This window comes from Lipophrys pholis (genome assembly GCF_963383615.2).
Source record: "Lipophrys pholis genome assembly, chromosome: 8".
Lineage (NCBI taxonomy): Eukaryota > Metazoa > Chordata > Actinopteri > Blenniiformes > Blenniidae > Lipophrys > Lipophrys pholis.
Window position 1 is genome coordinate 10,547,533 of NC_137630.1, and position 18,625 is coordinate 10,566,157.

General features: G+C 38.9%; 2 protein-coding genes across 3 annotated transcripts; both read left to right on the forward strand.

Annotated features, from left to right (window-relative positions):
- Window positions 1-565: 565 nt before the first annotated feature.
- On the forward strand, window positions 566-10,544 carry rer1 (retention in endoplasmic reticulum sorting receptor 1). Of its 2 annotated transcripts, XM_080468735.1 has the most exons (8): window positions 566-628; window positions 1,904-1,985; window positions 2,225-2,329; window positions 2,841-2,937; window positions 3,343-3,421; window positions 7,275-7,410; window positions 8,649-8,703; window positions 10,025-10,544. In XM_080468735.1, the coding sequence occupies exons 2-8, from the start codon at window positions 1,905-1,907 to the stop codon at window positions 10,033-10,035; spliced, it is 564 nt and encodes a 187-aa protein (XP_080324861.1). In that variant the 5' UTR covers window positions 566-628; window position 1,904; the 3' UTR covers window positions 10,036-10,544. The 2 variants fall into 2 exon arrangements, with proteins under 2 accessions (XP_080324861.1, XP_080324860.1); XM_080468734.1 differs by lacking the exon at window positions 10,025-10,544 and having other exon boundaries at window positions 8,649-9,998.
- A 1,286-nt stretch (window positions 10,545-11,830) lies between these two features.
- Window positions 11,831-17,605, forward strand: LOC308113625 (taste receptor type 1 member 1-like; the record flags this gene model as incomplete). The annotated part of the gene is made up of 6 exons (XM_080470019.1): window positions 11,831-12,006; window positions 12,534-12,822; window positions 12,923-13,648; window positions 15,862-15,990; window positions 16,341-16,461; window positions 16,677-17,605. The coding sequence occupies 6 exons, from the start codon at window positions 11,831-11,833 to the stop codon at window positions 17,603-17,605; spliced, it is 2,370 nt and encodes a 789-aa protein (XP_080326145.1).
- Between the last annotated feature and the right edge of the window lie 1,020 nt (window positions 17,606-18,625).

Below are 18,625 nucleotides of genomic sequence, written 5' to 3' on the forward strand. Positions count from 1 at the left end.
TTTTATCTACCTTTGTAACTGCCAACTATATATATTTGTTAATGCAAATTTCTCCACATGCGAGATAAATAAAGGGATATCTTATCTAAAGAACTGTTGCTGAAATGTGCTATATTAAAATAAAAGCTGTCTTGTCTTGCTTTTTAAAAATCTAATTTTTCATATGTACTTCCAGTTTGGAAGTAAAGAAGGGATTTCATGTCCATTACTGTGGCTTAGAAATCCGTTACATAATTTAACAAAAATTACAAAAGTTTAGCTTTTTTGATGGTGATACCTGTACCCAATTTGTACTATGGCACATAAACTGAGATTATTTAACAAATGTGACAGATTGTCAAACTATGCAAACAGATACTGTGCAGATTGAATACTTTGAGCTTTCTTTTCTGAACCTTTTGAAGTATAAATGAATAATAAATGGATCAATCCCCTGAGAAATCGCGCTGTTCTTCTGCAGTGAGTGTTGTGTGGACTCGTACATGAGCCGCCCTGCTGCTCGGGCTTCGACTACCTTCGCCTCGCGCTCGATCGAATACTCGCGGAAGTAGTGACGTGTACACACGAGCTAAAAGTGGCTAGTTGAGCTAGCTAGCAGAGCCGGGTAGTGACACAGCGGCCGTCTCAGGTGAGAAACAGCTTCCATTCATTATTTCATCCGTATTTACAGATACACCCAACAGATAAGAAGGACACGGAGGTCCAGCAGTTAAATTAAAAAAGACTGTATTCATACAGGGAATTTGTGTGGCGCTAATACCAATTACTTTTATTTCTAACGCTCCTAGCAAGCTAGCTACGAAGCCATTGGTGACGTAGAATACGTCACCGGAAGTGAGTTGTCAAATTTGCACAGGTGACTGGTGGGATTTGAAGTTTAAAAATGTCACGATGGACGTTCGGTGCTGTAGAAGAACTCGCAGGAATAAAACTACAACTCATTTTTACCAGGTTTCGTTGCTCGTTTCACAGACGATGTGGGAAATGTAGTGACACTCCTTTTGTCTAACAGCAATTTGAGCTTCGGCAGGACTACATGACCCATAACTATCGGCAATTTGGGCGAAAGGGCAACGTACGTTTACTACTTAGCTTTGTGTGGCTCACATACAAGCTAACACGAAATATTTGAAATGGTTTCATCGAGAAAACGTGAATAACCGAATGGTTAAGATCGTAGCCGTGGTGTAGTTTCCCAGGAAAATGATCTCAGTATTCTGTTTCACTTTATGAAATCCTTGCTGCCGAAACAGGCTCGCTGTAAAAGCAGCTAACGCCTGCTAGCTTCCACTGCGAACAGTCGTACCACATCGATTCCTCTCCTCACATTAATTCACTTTTATAAATAGAACATTATTCCCGTATGGATGACACACTCTGCAGTTTGTATGCGGATGTCCAAATGGACGCTCGGAAGCTTTTGTCGATTGGTCAAACAACTAAATGAAATGAATATTCTCAATCCAGTTAAAATGTTGGTAATTAGTGTCATTTTATTAAGGTGTTTTTTTTTTTATATTAGGAATGTATAGGTAAGCTGAGGTCACGTCAGTAGTTAATTTCAAGAAGAACAATGATTATTTACACCGCATCTGTTCTCTAATCGACTATCATTCAAATATTGTACCGGTCATGTGTGCTTTGTAGAAACGGATGCTTTTTTTTCTTTTACGGTTTATGTCTTTATTACATCCAGATTATAACATTTCTCAAAAACAACACATAGGCTGTGCTTGTATCTGGTCGAAGCAACTGGGCCTTCTCTGACACCTATTGACACCTATTTCCCGTGTACAGGAAGTGTTTGTCAGATAATGGCCAACGACTTCGTGTACATTCTCATATGAGTCCGTTTGTATGAAATGCCTCACCAGTCAATATTTATTTGTATTTTTCCTGACAGAATGTCAGAAGGGGACAGTGTTGGAGAGTCAATCCATGGGAAACCATCTGTAGTTGCTGCCTTTTTCACAAGGATTGGACAGGTAATGTGTCAGTCACTCATGTTACTTGTTTAAAAAAACAAATTGTCATTAAGAGACAATTGTTGTGTTTACGTTTTAAGCATTCCTCACAGCGGAAGTTAGGCCCACTTTTCAATGGATGCTTTCTAATATGCAGTGGAATCAAATAAAGGGATTAAGTCAACGTGATTTGGCATTTCCTTATGCATAAGTGGTGTTGTCTGTCTCTGATGGCTTTGTTTTATGTTTTGTTGGAGCAGATCTATCAGTCATGGCTAGACAAGTCAACACCGTTCTATGCAGTGCGATGGGCCACCACTCTACTACTTACACTTGTCTACATGATCAGAGTGTACATACTACAGGCAAGTGTATATTATTTATGTGTCTCTATTTCCTGCAGTCTAATTTGCTTAAGAAAGTTGGAAAAGTTACTGCAATACTGATGGCTATGAATAATACCTGTAAAGGTGCCAACATTGTTTTTAAACAGTTAGATGTGTTCATTCACCTCTCATAACTGTCTGAAGTTATAGTTTGTGCTCCCTTTGTAATGAATTTCATTATCTGCATCAGTGCTATGTTTGGTTTCTGCTGATTTTCAGCCAAGGTGAGAGATTGGTCTAGGGGAGTGCTACAAGCAGACGGTGATTCTTCATCAGTGTTGTGTCGATGTTAAGGAAGTGATGTTTGAATACCAACTATAATGTATTATTTATCTGTCTTGTAATGGTTATGTTTTCTAATCCCTCTTTCTAGTTCTACAAAACTCATTTTTCATTTTATGAATGTCTTTTTCACTAATTATGCAACCAGCATCTGCATTGTTTATTGGTCGTCTAATGATATGACAATTTCTCTTGTGCTGCTTTTCAGGGTTGGTATATAGTAACATATGCTTTGGGAATTTACCATCTCAACCTCTTCATTGCTTTTCTATCGCCAAAGGTGGACCCCTCTCTGCTTGATGAAGGCAAGTTGATGCAGTTTGTTTTAACGTTGTGTTCTTGGCAACGGGGCCTTTAAAATCTCTGACTGGACTCATGTTCGAGAACAAATTTCTTCTCAAAGTTTGAAATATTATGGATGTTTGTAAGAGTGCTTTCTCATCCACAAGATATGAATATTAAGAGGGCAAACATGATCTGATTGAAGAACTCAACAACATAGCCATGTTGTACATATGAGGATGCTGCAGAAACTCATTTTTAAAAAATATGTGGTGAAACTTGATGGATATCTATAATGGCCATGTCCGACAGCTTTTGTTTAAAAAAAATTTACCAAGTATTTCTTCACCTCTTGTGCCTATTCTATGCAAAAGATGTTTTTGTGTGTCAAAGCCACCGCATCACCCTGTAACCTCTCTGTCGTGCAGACGAAGGCCCCTCCCTTCCCACCAAGCAGAACGAGGAGTTCCGCCCTTTCATCAGGAGGTTGCCTGAATTCAAATTCTGGTGAGTGTGCAGCTCATGGCACAGACTGTTCTTCACGGTTGTCCTCAGACTCGTTTTCCAGTCACTTGTATGGCCAAAGATTAGGTTATGCACCACTCATTTGGAAAAGGATTTATTTTAGCATATACCACGCATATTTGCTTGAGTTCACCTCTTTGCATCTGCCTCTGACCCAGTTTGATATTTATTATCCCCACCTGAACTTTAAATGTAGGCCATGTCAGTCTTGTGTGCAAAACACACCACTAACATAGACATCACGTTAAGCCAAATGTTTCAGCATCAGTTCATTTGCGGTTTGAGAAAAGCTAACGATCAGAAAATGCAGGTAATTTTAGCGGGGTTTTGAAGTTTTTGTTGGCCCTGGTTGGTCTCGTGGTTATTCAAATGTGGGTGCCCGCTTGTTTTACCAAGCAGGAATCGAGCAGAGTGGTTTTGTGTGTCACAGGTCGCATTTGCTTGATGTATGAAAAAAATATTTTCGGGTTCTCCTTTCCATGTGGCTCATCCCTGAACTGCGAAAACACTTCAGTGTGTTTTATAAGTCCCTCTGTATTCGTCCTAAAATTATTTCTAATTCAGCTGTGTCTAGATATGCAGGTATGTGCAAAAGTTTTCAAAATGTTGTGGTTCCACATTTAAGGAGCCACTCATTCTGTATTAAAGGTTGAGTAATAACTTTGAACATTTGATCCTTGCTTTTCAAAATTAATGAAAAACCTTTGTCTGAGGCATTGTTACGATCTAGTTGTTGTTAAAGGTCACACTAGATTATATTCAACAATGGTCAGATAAAAGTTATAATTAGTGTTTCCAAACTTCAGGCTACTGAAGGTGATCTATGTTTGATGCTGATGACGTGGTGCCTAAGAAGTTGGCCAAGCATCAGGAAGTGGGCCATAATTGTATCTTGTAGAGATTTCTTGTCACGCGGTACCATTTATGTAGTGCAGTCTGAACACGGGGTAACAATTATGTTGGGTTTTGGCAACTTGTCGATCAGTAATGATTAACAATTATCAAAGGTGGTTATTAATTATTTCATTGAAATTTTTATCTGATCTGTAGCAGATACCTCGGTAGCACCGCTTGTTTAACAGGAAATTATAGCCAATTCAGTTATATCAGTCTCATGAGATATACTAAACAGTTGATTTGAATTAATAGTTAAATTAATTACAAATGCCAGAATTCATAGTAAAGCTTGAAGTATTTTGGAGTTCTTGACACAGAAGAGGTGGACATTTCATTCATCTTTGTGCACATTGATATGACAAGAAGTATGATTCCCAAAATTATATTTATTTACAATGAAAACCAATAAAATGCATAGATTCTTACTACATATATACAGCTGTTGGTGTGGGGAGGGAGGGAGGGTTTACAGGTTGTAAATACTCCTAATATCATTATCAATGGAACTCTATCACAAGTCATAAAATTAACACATCTTCATAAAAGTTGAACAGTTCTGTGCAGAGCATCATGTTTAACTAATCATCTCATGTAATGACCAGTTGTTTGTTACCACTTCCTTGATGTCTTTGAAGAAGCAGTTTGGTTGTTGTCCAGGCCTGGGAAGCTGCAGGCTTCTGTGGCAGTGAGCACCTCCGTGCTGACTCTGGTTGGCTGCGTTGAGCAGGCAGAGGAGGAGGAGAAGCTTCAGCTGGTGATTCAGGACCAGCGTCCTGGTTGTTCCCTTTCAGACTTGGGGAGCCAGTCGCTCAGTCTGGGCTGGCTTTTATTGCTTGTTGAGGGGAAAGCACGAAGAGGTTCTGTGAAGTGTCGTTTCCCAGATTTTTTTCCTGGGGAAACTGGTTGGATGCTTCCATGGTTGATGAGAGATCAGACGCTGGGCAGCAGGCCTCTGGTTCAAGGGAAGCGCTGACCCTCGTGGTCGGGTCAGAGGAGTGGAGGAGTTGAGGCCTTTGGTTGCAGTTCTCTTGGTGTGAGATGTTGGCAGGCTGGGCTACAGCTGAGCTGCTGGGATGCAGCTCCTGTCTCCCCGGTGTTCAGAGATTCCTGAGAGTCAGACTCCACATATCATGACAAATGAAGATTGTCTGTCCTTAGAAATAGACCAACTTTTCTGTAGTCTTGCGAGATCCCAACAATCTTATGCATGTCAGATAGCCTCCATGCTTCTCATTTCTTTACTGCATGTTCACTACGTGACAAAATAAGCTCGATGGTTGCAGATTTGATGACGTTGAAGATGGATTAAGAAAATCCGATCAGCCTGTTAATACGGCGTTCGCACTGACATATATCCGATTCATATCTGATTTATTTCCACAAATGAATGAGGTCTGTATCCAATCTCAGTGCATGCATCATTTTCTTGCTTATATTGGCCAAATGCAGATCCAATCTGTGACACATAAGAGCAGAAAATCAGAATTGGTTCACATTACACAGTGTAAATGCAGCTGAAATGGCAATTGAAGCTGATTTGTTCAGGTCACAATTTAATTTATGAGAGTCTAAAATGATCTAACAGAAGCCATAACAAAATGTATGTACAACGATATATTTGGTAGTTGGCACAAGGCAGGTACACACTTTGATTTTGGCCAACCCAGACAAAAGGTAATTAATCTTGATTCTATGTGTTAGAATCTGATAGATTCGTTCATGAACAGTCGTCAGAAAACCTGAAAAAAATCTTCTGAATTGTCAGTGTCAAACCTCACTACACCGTCCAGAGAGTGCTTTACTATAAACAACCACTAGAAATGCAGCAGGGAATGATTTGATGATGAAAGCAACACCAGCGCTGCACCAAAACAATAGTTTTCAGATCCACAAGGAGGTAGACGATATACCTAACGTCTACCCTGCACATAAATCCCAGTAGAGCACCTGCTCAAATCTTAAGCCACTTCATTTGCTTTGTAAGTGCTCCAACATTGTACATAGATGATGCACACTATAATCTTATTACTGCATATTTAAGTATGTCAAAGCCGTTTCAACTGACAACATCCTGCAGTCAAACTTGCTGCCACACCCGAGTTTATTACCGAGCATGGAAGACTGCTTGTGTTGTCAGCAGGAGCCCTTTGTTGGAATTTTAGTGAAGAACTTCCTTCTTTTGAAAAATATTTTTTTTAACTTTTGGTATTGCTATTGGAACTTGCCAGAGGAACTCAGCCACAGCTATCCAAAACAGGACTTTTCACTTAGCAGACATATTCTGAGTTTCAATTTTAATCCTTCCAAAGATATCTGAACCATTAGATGGTGGTGCTCCATTCTGGGGGTTCCTGTGGTACTTTGTGTGGTTTGCACTTTTTACACCGAATGCCTCTCCTGAGCAGTTTGGGTTTGGGTCTTTGCTCAGAAACTCTCGGTGATCAACAGTAAAACTGCAACCAGTGAACGTCCGATTACAAGCTCGCTTTCCTAACCCACAATGCACCACTGCGCCTTGTCTAAAACATTAGATTAGAAACCTCTTCAAACCTGTGATGTCCGCGACGCACTGTGCAATTTTTCAGCCGTCCCAAACGAAAGATGATAATGGTGAGAGATTTCATGTCGTGCCCAGAGTTTATCCGACTCATGTTGAATAGCGTAGCGAGCTGCGGACATGAAAGATTGTTAAAATCACGCAGTGTGCAGCTTTAGGTCTCAGAGTTCGTAAATAGTTTTCTTCTTCTGCAGTGGGCCACACTGCCGCCTTCCCGTTTGTTACATTGTTTCTCTTTTAGTCTCTGGCTTTGTTTATCAGGGCGTTAATATGAGCTTTACGTGATATATCAAGAATTAGTTTTTAACAAGGAATGTCTTTTTTCTTTTTCAACATTACAAGATTGCTCCACTAAGTTCCTATTTTGTTGTGGTTTTCTAGGCATTCGGCGACGAAAGGCATCGTCATCGCCATGATTTGCACGTTCTTTGAAGCCTTCAATGTGCCGGTGTTCTGGCCTATACTTGTAATGTACTTCATCATGCTGTTTTGCATCACCATGAAGAGGCAGATAAAGGTAAAAGCTCCTCTCTTGACAAACACGCACACACTTTGTACTCACTATGGGGGTATTACATGAATACTTTATACTTGTTGCAAATCTAAAGAACAAGAAGTTGAAAAACTGAAATAGAAATTAAAACAAAATGTGATTTTTTTTTTTTTTTTGCAAATCTCATAATTCTGTAATTAATTCCCAGTTGAATATAAACAACAAATCAGGTGTTGAAACTTAAGTCATTTTACAGTTTCAGTCGTAGGGGTTTTGTTGTGGGAACTTGTGCTTCATGAGCCACCACATATTTCCTATTGGTGAAACACACGGACTGTAAAATGAAAGTTTTAGCATTCCTCAAAGCGGCCATGATCAAATATAATAACATCCTCATCACAGATGCAGCGTTTTGAACTTCCTGCTGATAATGAGCTGGATGGTCTCCCTCTCCGTTAGTCTGCAGGATACAGCGTGGCTTCCAAAAAGAATTTCACGTTCTGAATTGTGTCACCAGAGTTTTCCATTTTGCCTCCGAGCATTTGAACGAGCTTTGGTCGAGAAAATGCTTCAATGTTTCTGGATTATGTTCACATCTTTCTTTCTTTCTTTGCATGATACCACTTCAACTTGCATCTGTGGATTTGACAGTGAAAAGTCTTCCTGAGCACACATACTGATATTTAGAGCCTGATTTTAACGGCCCCCAAAAAATTACAAAATAGCCTGCGTTTGTTTTCACCGTTTGAATAATTTGATGGTAGGATAGCCTGTAGACATGGACGCTTTAAAGTCTTTGGAACAACTTCAGGAATAAAAGTAAAAACGTAAAATTGCAAAGTCGTATAGATTTTGTTGTAGAGAAGTGACCCTCTGACCGTCTTTACTTATGTGAGGCGTTGCCTCTCTGAAATGATCCTTTTTATACCGAATCATGTATCTAATTGATCTCATTAGTTGCCATCATCATATTGAAGATTTAAAATTTTGCATATTTTGTTATTCTTTACAATAACTATGGAGTTGTTGTACTTAATGTGCTTATGAAAGTTGGAAAAATCCAATTGTTGAAAGAATTCAGAAAGTGTCCACTGGTTTCTATTGTTCTCATTTAAATGCATTCAGTATCCGGTGAGTGCTGTTAATTCTCTTGATCTCCCAGCCAAGAGTTCAGCTGCTTCTCATGAGTTCAGTTGGTAGAACTATTTGAATAGACATGAAAAGAACGCTTGTCGCTAATTCTCTCCCTTTTCCTTCCTCAGCATATGATCAAGTACAGATACCTACCCTTCACACACGGGAAGAGGACATACAAAGGCAAGGAAGAAACAGGGAAACCTTTTGCTAGTTAAAAACTCCCACTTATCCTTCCTCTCCTCCTTGTTAAAAAAAATCCACATTTACAGATCTTTTTTGTAAGCAGGACAGTAACAAGACAAATACAAAAACAGCCCATAAGTACCAGTTTTGATCCACGGTTCAGTGTTGGATGATAATCCCCCAGGGATGTCGGCTGCACAGATTGAGTTAGCTGAGGAATGTTGCCTTTGTTTTTTCTAATCATTTTTGGAAGATTGCGCTGCATACATTAAACAGTAGGTGAGACTCAGTGCTGCCTTTTGCCTTTTTAATCCTTTTGGGTAAGTATAAAGTCATAAAGAAGTAAAAGAAATTTACAGTAAATTGTGATTATTTTTTTTTTCTTTTTTTAAAATGACTTTGATTTCAGTACTCTTCCCTCTCCCACACCTGCCAACTTTGATTAACATAGTGTTCATTATTATTGTAAAAAGTTAAATATTGAAAGTTAGTATAAAAGGGTGTAGTTAGTTACGAGGTGAACTCTGGTGGGAAAACTGTTGAAGTTGAATCATTTGATGGTATAAAACGTGCTGACTCAGTGTCTCAGGCAGTTTCCCTCTGTGAAGTGAAGACACGTGGAGATAATTAGTCACATTGTACTTGAATATGCATTCAGCTTCCGTTTGATCTCTTGAAATTAAATCCTTTCAGCAAAAATACAGTACCTTCCGATTATAATTTACCTTGAATTGGCCACTGATGTATTTCTGTGTCGTCTGATTCTCACTTGCATCATCTTGTCCATCGTTAAGTCGCTTTGATTATTTTCAGCCACCCACCGTAACGCTGAATGCCTACTTCAAGGAGAGTGTCACTAACTCCGACTAAATTAGTCTCCTGTAGCTTCTAGTACCTGGTTGCTTCTATTCTAGCAGCTTTAGTTTGAGTTTAGGACCAGACATTAGTGAGCACCTATATAAACCAAATGTTTAGACTCGTTTTGGAGGGGGGGGCATTTCCATTGGAAGTCGTCTGCTTTGCCTTGCCTCATCTTTTCAGATCATTATGGGGTCGATTCGTTGAAATATTTAATGCCCGAACGTGCACAACCAGTATTCAAGCCCAAATTGTGGTGCGTCTAAAAATAAATAAATAAGGCTTCCCCTGCATGTCCATTTTATCTTTGAAACATTCTCCCATCCATGTTTCAGAGGTGTGTTTGGTTTGTGTAGGTCCGCTGTTGTGGTCGTTCATAACTTGTGTTTACTTTGAAGAAAAAAAACTTTCTGGCAAATATAGTCATTCCAAGCAAACTGTTGTTCTCTTTCTTTTGCAGAGGAAACATAAGAAAACAGAGATTGAGAGCTTTTGTTATAACAAATGGATGAAGTGGGTGGCGATCACATATTGTTTTCTATGAACCTGATGATTTTTCTTTTCTTTCTTTTTTTTATCAAAATGCTGGGAATCTGTCATTAGAATTCTTTGATCAGCACTGTAGTAAGGGATCAAAACATTTTCCTGTAAAGTTTTGTGTTTCAAAGGGTTGTCTGGATTTGTGTGTGTATATATTCATAAATATATATATATTTTAAAATATAAATTTTCTTTTGAGATTATTTTATTGTTTTTCATCCAACCATCATACAGTTTCCAAATGTTTGAATACTTTTGAAATTACTGAAAGCTAAACTGGTTAATTTGTTTCTAAATTTGATCAATTAATTGTCTTTTTTTTTTTTTCCCATAAATTGCATGTTATTTTGTTGTGCTACAGGTATAAACAAAAACTTGATTTTAATAACTTAAGTGTAATTTTTTCACTCCAGATGCTATTAAAGAGGCTGTGTCCCTTCAGATAGTTTCTGAGTGTCTCTTTTCCCCACATTTATGACGGCCAAAAGCAGGAAGTGGGCCCATCACACTTCAAATTGTTGTAGTTTGATCTATTTTTGTCAATTTTAAAAGTTAAAACTGCAAAACACATTAAATGGTTGTAGGGCCCCAATGAAATCTACAATGGCAGAAAATCCACACAGTGTCGAGGTGTTAAAAAATAGTATTTTTCACAGATTGGTGGTAATGTGTCGAAAATTAAGACTTGTGTAATGTCATTTACATTTGCACAGAGAAAATATGGAATACCCTTGAAACAGGCAATGCCATAAGCTTTTTAACATATTTAAAACAGGATTACTATTGCAGCAACACATCATCAGTAGGGAAAAACGAACCTGTCTCACGACGGTCTAAACCCAGCTCACAGTCCATATTAGTGGAAATGTCCTCACTTGGCCACATTTAACTGTGACAGCTAAATGTGGCCAAGTGAGGGCAAGCATGTTTTCATTATTATTATTAACTGACCACTAAATCTATGGCAAACCAACCTTTTAAAGAATTGAGTTATGAAACTGCTAAATGTGTCTGTTAAAAGAAATTTAAGTGGCATTTTGTGATTTCATGGGTCTGTAGTTGACTTATTTTGAAAAGGTTAAAATTTCTTGAAAGTAACAGAAAATCCAGCAAGGATGAAAATACATTTAGAGAAACTTCCCTGTGGTGGACTGGCAGCCTGCCCGTAGTGTCTTCACCCATAATAAGCTGGAATTGGAAGAAGATTGATGGAATTTGACAAAAATTAAAATGGATTTCTCACTGCTGTTGGTATTAAGTAGTAAATCCAAGTAAAGTAAAGCTGTAAACCGTTCCCTGGAGGAGGCAGTAACAAATGTTGAAGCCTCTATGGCACAAGTTGGGACGAAGCGTCTTCCCAGACAGGACGAAGTCTCGTTGACCCGATTCAGTCAATGGCTTTGGGACGCTTCTTATCTGGACAAATGTGCACAAATGTAATCCCAAACCCAGTTACATTTTAGACACTCCAACTGAAAACCTGTCGTTGGTCGAAAACTCAAGCCTGCCACAAAAAGTCAAGACGGATGCCGTCAACCTGCCTGCACAAGTCTCCAGCAAACACAGTTCAGATCATGTTTGCATACAGATTTGTGGTTTCTCCACCAAACATTAGAGCTGGCAGTAGGTGCCCGTCCTTGTGCATTCTCAAAAGTTACGAAGTGACGCGTTAGGGTCAGCGAATGCATCCAAACTGAAAAAAGAAAATTGAACACCGAAGTCGATGATGAATTTGGGTTTTCTATACCTGCTGGGATCTCTACTGCATGCAGTAGCACGAAACACCGTCCCATCCTCAGAGTTTCAGCTGCATGGAGATTATTTGCTCGGTGGGCTTTTTGATATTCATCACGTCAGCTCTCCTCTTCATCTCGACCGACCAGAAGCCATCGACTGCACCAGGTGAGTCCCTTACCTTCATTTAAGCTTTCAGCAAGCAGCTATTCCCCAAAGTCCATCAGATGTGTTGCTATTCAGTTTATACTTGATACCATGACAGAATACTTAGTGTCACTGATGACCCAAACCTAGAACTCCCTCATTGTGGTGGTAGAATGAACCTTAATAGTTATTTTAGAGAGCAGGTTGGTCATTTTTAGATTTTACACATTTGGTGAAAAACATCTGTTGATCACAAACGGGCTCTGATTTACATCACACATGAAAACAACTAAATTTCAATCACTCCTGAACCAACATTTTCCTTGAATTGACCCACATATATGAATCTATAATTCATCTCAACAAAAGATAGGTTGACTTTGACACGGAACCGTCTCGACTACATTTATAGCACTGGCAGGATGTAAATGTATAAGAATTTGAACTGGTGTGTCACTTTAGGAAATGTTATCAAATTTCAGTCTGAATAACTATTAAAGCTTTTTTTAAATTTTTTATTGCTGCTCAATTCTTTTCTCTGTCCTCAGTCAGCCTTTAATTCTGTCGAGCTATCGGAGCTTTCAGGTGATGAGATTTGCTGTAGAGGAAATCAACAACTCTACCAGCCTCCTGCCAAATGTATCCATTGGCTATGTCCTGTTTGACCAGTGTTCAGATAGGTATAGCTTCCCAAGCATCCTCAATCTCATCTCAGTGAACGGCTCGATCGAGCCTTGGGGTGACTCTCAAAAGAATTTGATGGCTGTGATTGGTAGTTACACAAGTACTAAGTCAATGACTGTAGCGCCGCTCTTCATGATGGATCTGGTTCCGATGGTAAATTTACCAACTCTTTACTATTAATTACCCTATCACTTTATATTTGACAATGTATTGCCCGTGTAAATAATCATAAATTCTCTGTCACTTTCACCAGGTCAGCTATAGTGCATCTGGTTCTGCGTTTTCAGAAAAGAAAACCTATCCATCTTTCTTACGAACAGTGCATACCAACAAAGATGTCATTGAAATTATTGTCAGGATTTTGATGAACTTTAAATGGCACTGGGTAGCTTTCCTATACGATGATAATAGTTTTGGCGATGATGGTCAAGAATTGTTCATCAGGAAAATTCAAGATACTGACATCTGCCTGGCATATACCAAAGGCCTTGATCATCAAACAGATTACCCTAGAATATTCAGACATATAGAGACCCTGAGGGTGCATGTGATAATTGTTTTTGCTTCCGAATGGACTGCAGAAGTTCTTTTTGAGTCAGCAATACAGCAAAATGTCACCAACAAGGTGTGGATAGCAACAGATGCATGGTCCTTGAACAGAAAAATCCCCAAGACAAAAGGAATCAGGAATGTTGGGACTGTGGTCGGGGTTGCTGCACCTGCAAAGACAATACCTGGCTTCAGTGATTTTGTCCATTCTGCCAAAGCTGCTGCCCTTTGTGAAAACGCAGAACAGGAGACATTTTGCAATCAAGTTTTCGACTGCAGTGAGTTGAGTGCTGCAGATATCATCGGTGCAAACCCAACTTTCTCTTTCACTGTTTATGCTGCTGTGTACTCCATCGCCCACGCCTTACACAATACACTACAGTGTGGAGCTGGCAGATGTAATGACAATATTACAGTGTACCCACACATGGTAAGCATCATTTTTTCACTTTGACCATTTCAAGGGTGTAATGATATATACCGTAGACTTGTTGGGAGCTTAATTTGCTGAATTGCAGAAACAGAGAAAGAAGATGGGGATCGCGAGAGAGTTTTCCGGCCAAGATTAGAAGGGTTTTTTTTTTTTTTTTTTTTTACTATTTAGTTCCCCATTTGTTCCCAAAATTTTTTGTGAAATGATAGTTTATATTATTAGTAAAGCAACTAATAAAGTGTAGAGCGGTTAGAAAAGTCACCCTCGTGGTCCACCCATCCATCCATTTTCTCCCGCTTATCCGTTTCCAGGTCGCGGGGGTGGCAGTCTGAGCACTGTCGCCCAGATCACATTGCACCGATTAAGAACCTTTCCTGCCACCCTCGTGGTATTTTATTAATTCATTGAGTGTTGATGTACACATCGTCACATTTTAAATGACTCCACTTGAATATAAATGTCTAAACACTGTGTTATTCCACGAAGTAGGACATTAGCAGAGGACGAGTTCAAACAACATTTTGTTGCTGGTTTAAATTACTACTTGAAGTGGCTCCTGAATATTTTTATTCATTTATTTAATAGTCTACATCAATTTAAATACTAAAATTTTTATCAAAATGAGGTACAATCAGAGCATATATATATATATATATATATATATATATATATATATATATATATATATATATATATAAGCCTTTTCATTCTGAAAGATGTTTTTATATTTCATTTTTAGCTGCTCCCAAGTTGCCTTTCTCCTGTTGGATTGCACCTAAATTAAATTCAGATTTTACCCGTTTATTATGTCTACCTGATCTTAAGTTAAATGTTAAGTCAATGAAGTAGAGCGTTCAAACTTATGCCTTCACTCTGGCAGCAGTTTTCTCCCAGTCGTCTCTCTCCTCTGCAGCGCCGGGACTTTTAGAGCAAAATAACTCGGTTTTCGATCTGTTGCCATAGTGACTCGTGGTATCGGGGCTCCATTGATTGATCCATTGATGATGGCTTTTTATTGTGGTTGTGACCCAAGGTTCACATACTCAGAGTTGATTGAACTAATTCAGATCAGTTGTTCTGGAACCGGAAAGTTCCCATTTCAGAGTCAGTTGACTCCGACTTCCGGGAGGAGACGCAGAGATTGTTGAACCTCCTTACTGGAATACCCCCCTGGACTCCAACTGTGTTAGTTTACGTCAACAATAAAAACGTCATTCATCCAAATGGATTGGAAATAGTTTGTGAAGCCTGGGTCAAACAACATCAGTTTTCACTGGAATGCTAAGCCTGTGAATAGCCGTCTGTCCATCCATCCATCCATCCATCCATCCATCCATCCATCCATCCATCCATCCATCCATCCATCCATCCATCCATCCATCCATCCATCCATCCATCCATCCATCCATCCATCCATCCATCCATCCTGGGTTTGCAATGGCAGTATAGCGAGCAAAATAAGGGCAGATATCTCTGTCTCCCGCAAACTTCCTTCAGCTCCTCTGGGGGGACCCCAAGCCGCTCTGAGACCAAACCAGAGTTCTAATCTCTCCAGTGAGTCCTTGGCTGACCTCAGGGCGTCCTTCCAGTCAGACACGCCTGTTAACCTCTAATGGGCGGCGACAAGGGGGCATCCTAATCAGATGCTTCAACCACCTCAACTGACTCCAAAGAGCTCATGAGCTCCTTGGATCTCTAAGCCACGACAAGGCCACAGTCCAGGAAGGGTACAAAAGCAACAGTTGGATTGAAATAAAAAGGAAATGCAAAAATGATGCATAGAAACATGAAAGCATGATTTCAGCCAAATTAGTTCATTGGAGAGTTTACCTACTTTTTCAGGCAAGCATTCAAAAGTCAAATGTTTTTAACTGAAAATTATTTAAGATTTTCTGTCCTTTTGTGACCTGAGCAACACATTTGCTCTTGATGTTCACTCCCAATTAATCTTTATTTTTAAAAACAAAAAGTCTTTCTTTTGCCTTTGTCCTGTTCGGCAGCTTGGGCAAACAATATTATGTGATTGAGAGCCTTCTGGAGTCAGAACAGTTTTTGCTCTTGCAACAGGAAGAGACCTGGAGTCGCCTGGGGGGAACGCTCAAAGAGAGAGAGAAGAGAAGTTGGGGGGGGGGATAACATACAATACCCTTGTTGTGCTACATATATTATTTGCAGTTATCACAGTTAATCTTTATTTGTACTTCCCTCAGGTCCTAGCAGAGCTGAAAAAGTCCAACTTTACACTCTTAAATCAAACAATACAGTTTGATGAAAATGGTGACCCCAACTTTGGATTCTACTTAATAGTTTTTTGGAACCACAATGGTGATGTGCAGGAGGTCGGCTATTATGAATTTTATCCACCTTTCCAATTGGTCATCAACAGCAGGGAAATTCAGTGGCACACAAATGGAAAAGTAAGTAATTTTCTTATCCAATCAAAAGTTCCAAATTTGTTAATGAGAGTACTTTGTTTTGGTGCATCACACCTTCTCCCATGTGTATGGATGACTAACTAAAGTCACGTTTGCACAACTCTGGCAAACAAGGCATTCACTATATTAACAAAATTAATCAGAAGTGATGCTTCGAGGTTCTCTTTCCACAATTGTCTGGGCCTGTAATGTTTTTTCTAAACATGGACTTAACCAAAAATATTTCTTCTGTCCTGAATGATTGTGTCCAACAGGTTCCGACTTCAGTTTGTTCCCAGGAGTGTCCAGTAGGATACAAGAAAATCCAAGAGGGAATCCACAAATGCTGCTTCAGCTGTGAAATCTGCCAAAATGGGTCTTTCATCAACATCACAGGTGAAGTATTTCACAACAAAATATCAACAAAAGATGTGTAAACTCATGGATATGCCGAGAACTATTTCAGATTGTTTTTAGTATTCTTTAAATGCAAATATGTTTTACCACTCAGGTAATTGACTCAACTCAGATACTTAAATAAAATCACTGCACATGTGACTTATTATTCTTCCACATCTTCACTAACAGTTTCTCTCTGTGTTGTGAAACAGAGGATCCCTACACTTGTGTCTCCTGCACTGAGGCTGAATGGTCCACAGAGGGAAGCACGTCTTGCAACCTGCGGGTGGTGGAGTTCGTAGCGTTCACAGACGCTGGAGCTGTAGTCATCATGGTTGCTGCCTGGGCCTTTGTGGGACTCAGTCTGGCCGTGTCTGTTCTCTTTGGCATCAACTACAACACACCTGTGGTCAGATCTGCTGGAGGACCCATGTGCTTCCTCATTTTAATCTGTCTCACGCTTTCTAGTGTCAGTGTGTACTTTTATTTTGGTCAGCCAACAGCAGCTTCCTGTATCTTGAGGTTTTTACCATTTCTGTTGTTCTACACTGTCTGTCTGGCCTGTTTTGTTGTTCGCTCTTTTCAGATTGTTTGTATTTTTAAGATAGCAGCCAAGCTGCCCAAGCTTTACAGCTGGTGGATGAAATATCACGGACAGTGGCTGGTCATCACTGTGGCTTTTGCCATTCAGGCACTCTTACTTCTTATTGGATACTCTATTGATCCTCCCAAACCCTTCAATGAAACGTTTTGGTACAGAGACAAAATAGTTCTTGGTTGTGACATTAATTTGAAAGCAGCATCCAGTTGTGTGATTTTCCTTTTATCCCTGTGTTGTCTTTGCTTCATTTTCTCCTACATGGGGAAGGACCTCCCAAAGAACTACAATGAGGCCAAATCAATCACCTTCTGCCTGCTCCTGCTCATCTTCACATGGATCGCTTTTGCCACAGTGTACCTACTTTACAATGGGACGTACATCCAGACTCTGAATGCTTTGGCAGTCCTCTCCAGTCTCTACTCTTTCCTTCTGTGGTACTTCCTCCCAAAATGTGTGATAATTATCTTCCAACCCCTGAGAAACACACAGCAGTACTTCCAAGGTCTCATTCAGAATTACACCAAAACAATCAGCCAGTAGATGCCAGCAGTAAATATGTCAATCTCTAACATACAGACGTCATACATCATTTTAGCACGGTTAGTAAAAACATAATTTGGCATTTCCAGCGAGTGTATCAAATGTTTATAGTGGGAGATTTCCCTATATAGCAAAAACAAAACCAAAAGACTGGTTTAAAACTGATCTTAAGTGACCCAGAGTGACCTGGACTGACCAAGACTATTTTTGGGACATGAGAAGACCCTAAAATGTTCCACCAATAAGTAGATTTTAGAGTTCACTTCACTATTTGAGCCATATTCCGGTGCTTGTTGCTCTACTGCTTTCATCAGTTTCAAATAATTTAAAAATAGTGGTAAATATATTGGGGGTTTTGTCTTACTGTGTTTAACTTCGGTCGTGTCCCATATCTGCTTGTAGAAATATGCAATACTGTTTAAGCATTGTTTTATTTATAAAAATATTTCTATACACTATATTTTGATTGTTATATGAACACTGGAAAACTTGAATTTCCTTTTATATCAATAAAATATTTCATCTCATCTTTTCGAGTATGCTGTTTCTGTCATAAGTAATTTGATTTGCAAATACTTCAGTCTGTTTTTATTAACTGTCAAACTCAATAATTGTCCCAGCATTTATGGATTTACATTGATCTTTTAGTTTGATCACATAAAATTGCCTGAAACGGAGTAGATTTTGGTTTTAGAGAGGAATTTCAAACCCTGAAAGAAGTATTTTTCAACATTTTTGTATTTTGCATGCTAATTTGTATACTTTATTTGATCTGTCTAGCTCACAAGTCCACAAGTATGGACAAACACCATGAGCTTAGCCCAATAACTATGTATTTTATATATATATATATATATATATATATATATATATATATATATATATATATATATATATATATATATATATATATATATATATATATATATATATATATATATATATATATATATATATACATATATATAATGAAAATAATTCTTAAAGTTCTTGTAAGATATTGAACACAGTCACAGTCAA